General features: G+C 44.0%; 1 protein-coding gene across 1 annotated transcript; it reads right to left on the bottom strand.

Moving 5' to 3' along the window:
- Nucleotides 1-2,109: 2,109 nt before the first annotated feature.
- Nucleotides 2,110-11,180, bottom strand: pcolce2a (procollagen C-endopeptidase enhancer 2a). Its single transcript, XM_072686995.1, has 9 exons — nt 11,113-11,180; nt 10,347-10,455; nt 8,513-8,768; nt 7,780-7,901; nt 6,556-6,692; nt 6,266-6,432; nt 5,820-5,903; nt 5,085-5,252; nt 2,110-2,417 (listed from the first exon to the last, which is right to left on the bottom strand). The coding sequence occupies exons 1-9, from the start codon at nt 11,178-11,180 to the stop codon at nt 2,287-2,289; spliced, it is 1,242 nt and encodes a 413-aa protein (XP_072543096.1). The 3' UTR covers nt 2,110-2,286.
- Nucleotides 11,181-11,449: the final 269 nt, after the last annotated feature.

Below are 11,449 nucleotides of genomic sequence, written 5' to 3'. Positions count from 1 at the left end.
AGCAGTGAGGCAGCTCCAAAACCCAAAACCACCATGTGGAGCTTAAGCAATGCTACTCCAGTGGGATAGACACAACGCCATGTAACCTTGAATCCATCATTTAGAAACTGTTGTTAGAATAAATAAAAAGCTCCCCGGACAAAAAATGAGCCACCATGCATGTTTAAGGTGGTAGTTACTTCAGGCTCCTGCAGATGGCGCTGCATGATGATGATGATAGGGGATTGTGAGAGGATTCAAACATTGAGATGAGGAGGTACAGTGCAGTGAGTGTCTCGTTGGATGGGTGGAAAATGGGTCGCAAAGCAGATACAGTTAATGATTGGCCAAAGACCATAATGTGAAGGAAGTAGTTGAATCTGCAGGTGTATGGAAGCTTACGGTTATACGGGTCTACCAGCAGTGGCAGAAATCCAAGCCTACAGGAAATCCTCCTCATTCTTGATCAGAAGTGAGCAAAGGCCTCTTGTTTGCTGGTCTGCTCCATATGTTGATGGTCTGGTGTTCTTTTAGAAATTGGTGGTGAAGAACCTGCCTTCTGACTTCCAGAAGCAGTTCCTACACGGAAGTGAATCGATTTTCATTCACAAGCCATGAAACCCAGTCCCTGTCCGCCAGTTTTGTCTTTTGGCCACAATTCTGATGAGATTTCCTGTAGACTGGGGTTTCTGCCACTGCTTGTAGACCCATATAACCGTAAGCTCCCATATACCTGCAGATTCAGCTACTTTATTCTCACTATGGTCTTTGGCCACGCCCAAGTCCAGTCACTCCTTTTGGCCAATTGTTAACTGTATCTGCTTTGCCACCCATTTTACACACATCCAATGAGACATTCACTGCACTGTCCCACCTCTTCTCAATCTTTGAATCTCGTTGCACATCCCACAGGTTTAACACACAAGATGATTATTCTGGCAGATGATTTTCCTTGTCCTGACACTAAAATAAGATGTCTCTAGATAAAACGTCTTAAATAAGTCAAGCCTGTTTCTAGTCCGTTTAGTCTAGGTTTAAGTCTGGCTGATGTGATTTGTGTGTTCCTCCCACTATATGTGCTCAGCAATAGCTCTTCCCTGGCAGAAGACTATTTTTTATGTGAATATCTGTTTACATCTCTATAGCTGGAACACCTCTGGGCTGTATTAGGACAGCCCATTAATCTGGCAAGGTAGTTTTCCAATATTGAGGTGGGACCAGTTTGAACAATGGAGTCAAAAGCCATCATTTTTCAAAAAACCCCAGTGTGTTTAGATCCAGAAACCCAGAATCGGAACATGAACTGAGCCCAATGCTGGAATACGTGAATGAAACACTGATGAAGTGATTGATCTTGATGCACAGTGCATGACTGGGAATCCAAGCCCTGCAGGTTTATAATAACAATAGTACATACAAATACAAATATAGTTTGAGGTAGGGCTGCATCGGAATTTGAGTTTTGCCCATATTGCAAGACAGGCAAATCAACCCCCCCTCCCAGTCTGGCTGCAAAAGACCTTTTAGACCACTGTTCTACTGTGCAGTGTTACCTGCACTAATATGAGTCATCAGATGAAGACCTTCCGTAAGTTCCCACCAAAAAATTCAGCATCAAAATTTGTCAAAAACAAGAACTTTAAGCAGTGGTATGTTTGGAAAAAGAAGGGTGCAGAATTTAATGGAAAGAACACCTCTCCAACTGTTTAGGATTGTGTTGCAGCCAGTGGCACGAGGAACATTTCACTGGTAGATGGAGGAATTGGTTTAATTAAATACCAGCAAATTCTGGAAGCAAATGTTTGGTGGATCGCCCGGGGAGTGGAGAGGGTTAGGAGCCATGCTCAAGGGCCCAACAGTGGCAGCTTTGCAAACCAGGTATCACACTCACAACCCTGTTATTAATAACCCCATTGGTTGTGCCCTAAATGTAATCATAATTTATTGCTTCGCATATCATTATCACAGTGTCCAACAGCTTTACGTCCTTATGGTGTAGCCTTGGTATGAATGAATTTTTAGATTTGACAGAATTTTAACTGATTTTCAAAGAGCAAGGCAAACTGTGCTCTCTCTGGCTCCGGCTGCTGATGGCAGGCAGCGAGACTTGGGATTTCTCAATCAGTCAATTCTATAGCCTTTCCTAAAAGGCAGTCCTGGCTCATGTATGTCCGCGGGTACGTGGGTTCTGGTGACCATTCATACTTACAAAGTCCAGTCCAGGTGTGGTAAATACAGAGGTAAGTCCAGAGGTTACACGTTGAGGTGACAGCGTGAAACTACAAAGCTGTCTGCTGCCTCGTTTTGTCAGCAGTGAACACTGGTCAACACAGCCAGGTCTCTCTGCATCTTAGTTTTGAAGGCCATCATAAAGTTGTAAGGAGAAACGACGCCTTGCCCCTGCTCATCCACATGGCCCATGACTATGTAGTTCAGACCTAGAAAAGCACACAGTCAACCCATTAAAACACAAAAGTAAACACTACTTTGCATATTCTGTCTCTGTCACAGTGCTTTATACTTAAATACTTTTTTTTTTTGTCATTTTAGCTCTGTAAACAACCTCAGTGGGGTTTAAAATTCAGCGGTCAAGATGTGACTTAAGTGTAAAGACTTTGGGATTTATTTAAAGACTAACCAAATCACCAAATGCTGAGTTTCCCTACTTCAGATGCTTCACCAGGCCTTTAGCTGCACTGGACGTGGTAACTGCCATGCAGCGCAGCTACCATGTCTAGTGGGAAATGGGGATTTGGCCATCAGCAACCGGAGCCTGAGAGAGCACAACCGGCCTCGCTCTCTCTGGGTGGGTAGATGGTGCTCATCGCTTCCATTGGGATGATGGCTGGCACAGGTTGGGATCCGGCACTGCCTAGTTGCCTAGTAATGCTGCATCAGCAGAAATGCATATGTATCGGAGGAGGCATATGCTTGTCCTGACCGTCCTAGTGTTGCGAGCATTGCAAGTGATTGGGGGCATCCTAGTGACTGGGTGGATTAATTGGCTCAGCTGAATTGGGGAGAAATAATAAAATAAATAAATAAAAATAATAATAATGAGGGAACAGGCCACACCTGGCCATGGAACTGTTTAGCAGTTAATCTGTTTAACTGTTGCTCGTCCAGTTACTTTTAAACCTGTGAACATATAGAAACTACAAAGGGGTTTTGTTAAACTCTTTGAATTAAAGCTGAGAGTCCTACACTTTAGTTACATGCTGATGGCTTCCTTTCAAATCCATAGATTAAACATTGCGTCACTGTCCAAATACTTATGGACCCGATTGTTTCTTGTCCATATCTCTCAGCCCCATAGTAGTAACATAGACATGATTAGGACTGCTTCTTCTGTCACTTCTATGAACATCCCGCAGACAGTGATGGACGTCTTGCTTTTCTCGATTCTGCTCTCAAAGCAAATTCCACCCTTTCAGAACCTCGAAAACAGTTCTTCTCAACTGTCAGTCTGTCCTTTTGCGCCGGTGCTGCTGCATTTCTATGCTAAATAAACCGAGGTCAAGCATGGAGCATGGAAAGAAATGAAAGCCCTGCGTGCAGCATTATTTCTGCTGTCTACGACGGGGAAAAGACAGACGAAATGAGCTTTAGGCTTCAGGCCATGACGCTGAAAATGGCAGATCCTGCTTAAAATATGTCACCACCTTATTTGGAGCCAAACTAATCCGGAATGTGAAGACTGGAAAACTCCACATTCACTCAACCCAGGCAGACCTGCAGTAGACCCGTCTGCACTGATATTTTGAAAGTTTAGAAGTTATAAATGAAAGGAAGACTTCAGTGCTAAATGCTAAAGGGTTGCTAATTATGGGCCATTCAGCGCGATGCAGCAAAATTATGCTAACTACTTCACGGCATCAGTGCTTCAAGGTTAGGTCCTGGAGTTGCTCTGTACAGGAAATGCACTGCTTGTGCTTAGGTTAATAAACCCTTAGAGGCTAAATGTTACTATCCTGAGACTGAGCGATACCCTAGAGAACAGGTCAAATCTTCAAATCTGGAAAGTCCTGGACTTCGTAATCCTTGGTAGGTGTGACTCTACGTAGACGATCAAGTACATAAAGTTTCCTTAACTTCTATCAACAACAAAATCCAAGACTGGAAACGGGATTCAAGGCCCTCAATCCAATCCAGTGCATCAGGATTGGGGCCAATCTTTTATAATAAAAGCTATTTGAAGTCAGATCCAGTTCCGATCCTTTGTTTTTACCGCTGTGTTCCAGCAGAAGGCCCTTTGTGGCGTCCTCTAGGCACTATTAGCATTAGCCATTATTCCCAGCCCGCAGCAGTGAGGCGCGTTCTCAGAAGGTAACAGACCAGTTGCGAAGCTGCCGCGTGGAACATGATAACCTAACATATTACCTGTGGTTCTAGAGCTTTGACTTAGAGCTGTTTGTCCTCCACTTATTTGTCTATTTTAGTTAGAAACTAGACTACGTCACATGTTTTCCCAGTGGGAGAACCGCTTACCTTTCTTTGGTTCTATCCAGCACTAAAAAGAGCATTCACAACTGAGAGGAGGAGGCTAAGGCTAATGCTAATACACATCCGCTATAGAAACCCCAATCACAGCAAATACTCTTTTGATCAGTCCAGAGGAAGTGATTAGACTGCAGTGTTTTAGAGGAGCTGAGAGCTGATTGGTCAGGAAGGAGGGTCAGACTGGATTATGAGATATTAAACACACTAAAAAACATTTTATCATTTTAAGAAAAAGCCTCGACTAAACTAGATCAATCAGTCCAGAATGTCTAATTATAGAAACTGGTACTAAAAGGGCTTTTACTGAGCGGAATTAATTAGCACATCATTTTAGCCGGTAATTTATAGAAACACAAAGACTGGATTAGTATTAGAGAATACTCCGGACTGAGGTAATCAGATCAGGGGCAACAAAACTGGACAAAATATTACTAATATCCAGACACCCATTCTATTCTACTGGCAAACATGTCTTAGCTGATTGAGTACATCTGCAGGAGACACTGAAATGCACAGTGTGGGAGTACCTCCAGGCCAGGATTTGGAAGTTCTGCTTTAAGGTTTAGCTTTCAATTGGAAACAGCTGTTCCTACAAGGCCACTCACCTCTCCTAACCAATGGGCACTTCTTGCAGAGGACAGTGATTTTGGTGCTCATGGTCTTCCCAGCCTGTTGGATGGCCAGGTTTCCCTCCTTGTACACGTTAGTGATGGAGAAGGTGGCAAGCACGCTCTGCTCCCGCATGGCTGCCGAGATTAGGGTGCCTGTTATGACTGTAAGGACACAAATCAAATCGCAATCACATTGCAATTGGAGGGGGTGGGACATATTAGGCAGCAAGTGAACAGTCAGTTCTTGAAGATGATGTGTTGTGTAAGGCGTAAGGCCTGAGATCTGAACACCTTTGACAGCGGTGCCAAGCAGTGATGGCTAGACGACTGACTGAGTGAGGTCTTGCAGTGTGGTGCATTGGTCAGTACCTACCAAAAGTGCTCCAGGAAGGAAGGATGGCCAACTATGGAAGTTACAGGGCTTAAGGGTTTTGCTGCTAACTAATGCCTTGGCGGAAGATAACACAGGACGCCTTCAGAGGTCTTGCGGAGTCCATGCCTCGACAGGTCAGAGCTGTTTTGGTGGCACGAGGGGGACCTACTCAATATTTGGCAGGTGGTTGTAATGTTATGGCTGATCCTTTTCATTTTTAGCCAAAATATCAAAGCCAGAAGGAGGAATACTATCAGAATCAGCCCATTTCTAAGCTTTGCTTCGCCTGCTGCGCGTGCCTAAAATAAACAGCAAAAACAAGCCAAAAATACATCAAAAAATAAAAAAGCCCTCACCGAAGTTACTTGAGCAATAATGGCTTTCAATCGTTCCGCTCCTCTTGCATTTCTGCTTGCAGAGAGCTTCTGAATATGTAAGAGCTGCGGGGAAGAAAAACACATTATCACCACGGTGGGAGACGTCAGCGTAATTCCACAACACTGAGCTTCTATAAAAGCATGCTGATGCATTTGTGCATATGAATAATAGTCCACTCAAATGAAAAACGGCCTGTCTGGCCAAGCTAACACATTCTGTACACTCTGAAGACCATTACACCTCCCAATTTATTGTCCTGCTATTAAAGTGGATGTGCACTGATCCTTCTCAATGTCTGTATAATTCAGTCACTGCGATGGAGATGGTCATTCAGTGTAGGGTTTGGGGTTTCATACATAGAAGGGGTGTCCACAGAGCATAACGAAACGCATGGTGATGTACGATGCACAGTGAGAGTACGAACCTATGGGCCATGCGGTGGTTAGAGGGGTTGGGGCTGTAGTAACAGGAGAGCCTGTGATGGTGGAGTTCTTAAGTTTGAACAGGTAATGTCCGATGAAACCATCAGCAGTCAGACTGAGGTCGGAGACAAACTGAATGAAGAGCTGGCTGCCGTCAGAGTAGATCGGGCTGAACGGACACAAGAACAAGAACGACATCAGAAGAGAAGCCTGTAAAAGAAGGCGAGTGTATGGAGAGTCTGTGAGAACATGAACTGACCGCAACACTAGAACAGCAGAGATGGGCTCTTACGCAGGAGGGCTGTCTCCACAGAATCGTCCGATCCTCCGGGCGTCGCTCGTCTCCCCGCCGTTGTAAACAGCCATGTGATCGTAGCGGCAGTGGTTGTCCCTCTCCACGTCGAACTTCTCAAACTTCAGCTCTATTATCTGAGATGGCAGCATAAGAGAGGAGAACGTGGTTGGGACAGTCAACTGGCAGTAACACAACATCGTGAACAACCTGAGAACAACCTCGAGAACCAAGTCATCCAAGACACAAGGTTTAATGTGGGGCCTGACCGATATATATATATATGGATTGGGCAGTAACACTGATTGGTTTGAGTGCTCGAAACCCATAGTACCCCATTCCTCAGGCCTAACAGATCAAAACTCTCGGGCAGTGGTCAAAAGCCGAGTACGGCTTGAGGCGCCATCCTTTAAGATCCATGGAAGACAAGCGTCCAGGCTTTTTTTTTCTGTCCTGACACCGAAGTGGTGGAACGAACTTCCTAACTGACTAAAAACCCTCCTCATCCAAGAGTACTTGGCCGAAGTGTAGTGTTGAGTATTGTGGGATTCTGACTTTTGTATTTAGTAGCATCTAAGCTTAGAGGGATCTTCTGGATCCTAGCTGATGCAAACTAGCTAAGAGCTTAACAACTCGATATGGTTTGAGTGGAGAGGTAATTGGTGTATAGGGCTATAAGGCTACATTCTTGTTAGCCTAACAAGCTTCAAATCTCCAGTACACAAATCTAATCTTCACTAATATCCAGTGCATTTAATTAGCAGAGCAGCAGCGACAGTCAACAATCAATTATCCAGCAATGCACAGACTGTTTACCCTTTCTTTCCTTCTCACATTTCCAATCCTCCAGCTCATTCACAAACCAAGTCTTCAGCTTGTAAGGCTACGTTCACACGGCAGGTAAAGGCAGCCCAAATCCAAATCTTTTTCGTCATGCGTGACGCAGATGTGTTATCCGCGGGTCAGTGTGAATGGCAAAACAGCCAGATCAGAATTCACGACTTTTACGTCAACCCATCCAACATTCGTTGATTGAGGGAGGTGAGTGAGGGAGGTTTTCAGTAGTGGGATATTAGGGCTGATGTCTCTATTCAGACTCAATCAACCGCTACGTGATTGAAGACGTTTCTAAAGAAATGGACAAATGTGGCCACAGGAGGGTTTAATGGAGGAGGACGTAAACCAAAGAAGTGACGTCACATTAAGCTACAGTACCAAACCCACCTTGTTCTGAGGTGCCACGATATGCCATGAGCACGTCACACCAGCAGGGTAATCCCGGTCTGGCCAGTTTGGAGTCTTTAAGGTTCCTGGTTTCCTCAAAAGTCCACCACAGTAGCGATCCCCTGTCACAAGAAAACATTACACAAACACTGATGAACAGTGCTGCATCAGTACTCCTCGTTAAAATGTTTGGGCCAATCAGGGGTGCTGTTGATTGGAGATGTTCAATTCATTAGATACACACATCAGCCATAACATCAGCTGTTTGCCAAATCAGCTGACCTTTCAAGGCATGAACTGTGGTATCTGGAACCCCCCAAAAATTAGCAGCAGCTCCTGGGACCTCCATGGATCACATCAATGAGCCTTGGGTGCCCACTGTTTGTTGTCCTTGGAGTACTTCTGAACACTCAACACTCAAGACCTGCCTGATGTTTTGGAGATGTTCTGACCCAGTCTGGACAGGTGTCTTGATGGGTAATCATGTAATGTTATGGCTGACAGATGTACAGCAAATATGAAAAACAAACCTTCTACGAGGGCCCAATTTTGGGCTTTTGGGTCCAAAGCTAATGTTAGGACAAGCAAAACCAGGCAGATTAAAAAAACTGAATCACATGAGCTTTCAAAATTGTCTCATACGTATCTGCAGAATGGCTGAACTCTACCAGCACAGGGCTGGGCCTCTTTCCGGATTTAGCCTATAATGAGCTGGTAGTAAGAGGGTCATTACCTCCTTCGTTGGGCCGGGCAGCCGCGTAAGCGGCCAGGAAACCACTCCCAGCTGTGTTGGCGTCCGACACCATGACCACTTGCATCTTGTTGCTGCTGGTAACGAGCGCACCGGGCCTGGACATACCGCAGAAGCGGCCAAGCCTCTGGCCATTGACGTGTCCGTCATACACATCCACGTAATCGTATCTGCACAGGCCGTCATTCTCCAGGTCCATGACACGGAACGAAAGGGACACCACTCTACCCTGAGGCACCTGCAGACATTTAGCGCTGGAGATAAGCTGTGGACAGTACAATACTGAGGCCAGTGCTTATCTTAAAAACGGTTAAGCCACTGCTGACCAAGCCTATTCAATCAGGATGGATTTTAAAGGGAATTCTGTCTGCTAAGACTTTATGACTTTAAAGGATCAGTATGCAAAAAAAAAAAAAAAAAATAATCTAATGGACATGAATGATCACTGACCCCAGATGCAGTCTAGCATCTCCAGCTGTACATTAAACCTGGCCACACGTCTATCAGCGCTATGTCTCAGCTAATCAACTGCATCTAGGGTCTGTGATAATTCATGATGTGGTGATTTTTCACCAAACTGCACCTTTAAATGCAAAAATATTCCATTTTTAGTTTTTTTTCCCATGGTTTTAACCCTGTAGTTGCTTCTGTACACTTTGTGAATAATTCTGGATGAATGGACCAATAGAAATGACTCTAAATGACTTGAAATAAGCTTTTATTTTACATTAACTTACATTCAAAATAAAGAGCAGAAACTGAGACCTGCATCCACCTGGATCAACATTATAATATAGCATGCATTTATTTAGGGTTAATTATGCAGTAAATTTTAAATTATAAGGCTCCTAAACAAATCAGTTTATTTTAATCCAAATGATTGTAGGTAATTATTAGTGTTGCACCGATACCAATACCGATGGCGATACTGGCACTTACACACAGTATCAGTATCGACAATAGAGAGCGCCGATACCATGAAGTTTACTGACACTTCATGGTATTGTTTTTTTTTTTTTACATAGATCATTTTTTTTCGGTTCTGAAACCAAAAGTTGAGTTTCAGCAGTTTGTTTAAAGGAAACACACTGAAATTTAGTACCTTTTTACACAGAGACGAGGACCCTGATTTATGAAGCTTAACCAGATTCTGCATTGTGGCCATTTTTATTTTTCCACAATTCAGAATTTTTTCAAATGCACAGTTATTCAACCAGTAAACGCTGTTCTTTCAAGCTTATTATATCATATTTGGGATAAAATAGAAAAGTTCAAAATATTATAAGTGAAACACCCTAAATATCAGGACTTAAAGCCATTTATCCAGTATTTACGCCAAAGCTGGTATCGGTTTCAGTACTCGCTACCGGCAGATACTCGAAAATCTGGGTATCGGTACACCCCATGTAATTACCTGCTGATATAATAATTTATAAAACATACATTTTTAAAAGATCTGCAACCTCCAGACACTAAACATGCCTTGGCTGATGAATTACATTTTGCAGAATGTTCCTTTAAACGACTCCAGGATTATTTATTACATTTACATTTATGGCATTTAGCTGACGCTCTTATCCAGAGCGACTTACAAGGTAACTCATATTACAGAGGGCGGTCAGTGTAGTGTTAGGAGTCTTGCCCAAGGACTCTTATTGGTGTAGCGCTGCATAGTCACCCAGACCGGGAATCGAACCCCAGTCTCCCACATGGTGGGGTAGCTTAGTGGCGGGTAGTGGTGCTATCTGTTGCACCACACCAACCACGGTTGGTGGTTAACTATCACAAAGCCAAAAAATACAAAGTGGACTCTCACCGTGATCCTCCAGACACATTTGGTGTTAGGTGGGTAAACCCCTGGGTGACCCTGGCTCCCAATGAAGCCCGAGTGTCCTGTAAAGTTCCCACCACATGCAAACACTGGCCTGCAGGACACAGAAAACACAGTTTACCATCGGGTTTTGTAGTAGAATTGTAGAAATGACAGAAATGGGCCTTAAGGTGATATATATATTTTTTTTTACATGTCTCACGCAGACCTGGTCAACTCCTCAATGGCCGGTGGAATTTCAATGGGCTTGAATTTGATAAAATGATAAAAACAGATGTAACTGGACAATTTTCTGAGTGTATTTATGAGGAACCTACACCTCCAAGTTCTCCATGTTTTCAGTTTGACCATTCACATTTAACCCAGGTTCATATTTGTCATTTTAGAGCTGGAACATTTCCTTTCACACCAAAAACAGAAGAGAAAACAGCAGGGAGGAAAACTTGTGCTGAGAGATGCTGGATGATGGAGTTGGGATGAAGCTTGTTGGGCTGCTCTCCTGAAGTTCTCCACCCAAATAAAGGACTTTTTTACTCAGTCTGGTTTCTACAAATCTACAAATCTACAAATCTACTTTCACTTCTTGTGCTGCACTGGAACCCACCCAACACACCTGGCTTTTGACTTAAGGCTTCGGCTACTCTACCCCTATCTTTCCTCACACAGAGTGTGGTAGACACACAAGCTTGGCGTTCAGACAGTCCGCTAGCGGTAATGTTTATTAAACAGCTGCCATTTCTGGCGACCTTACCTTCGCGGTGGTTCGCCGACAACCAGGGAGAAAAGGAGAGAAGCACTCCACCACGCTGCAGTCCACATTGTTCACGGCCGTTTGGAAGAAACGTGACATTCAGAAAATTGTGGTCGCCTGGAGGGAAAGAGCAGCTCTGGAAATCTCCCTGAGGACTTTCTCTCAGACTTGCAGCCGGAGAGTGCGAGTGAATGGACGGTCTGTTTGAGAAGGACCGAGCTGGGAACGACGGCTGTGGGGGTGAAAACAGGGGTTGTAGGATGAGAATGATAAAAATAAACGAATAAAGCATGTATTAAAACAAATTCCTCTCAGATTCCTCTCATTTCTTTGTGTT

This window comes from Salminus brasiliensis, chromosome 9 (genome assembly GCF_030463535.1).
Source record: "Salminus brasiliensis chromosome 9, fSalBra1.hap2, whole genome shotgun sequence".
Classification (NCBI taxonomy): domain Eukaryota; kingdom Metazoa; phylum Chordata; class Actinopteri; order Characiformes; family Bryconidae; genus Salminus; species Salminus brasiliensis.
This window is presented reverse-complemented; position numbering and strand designations above follow the sequence as displayed.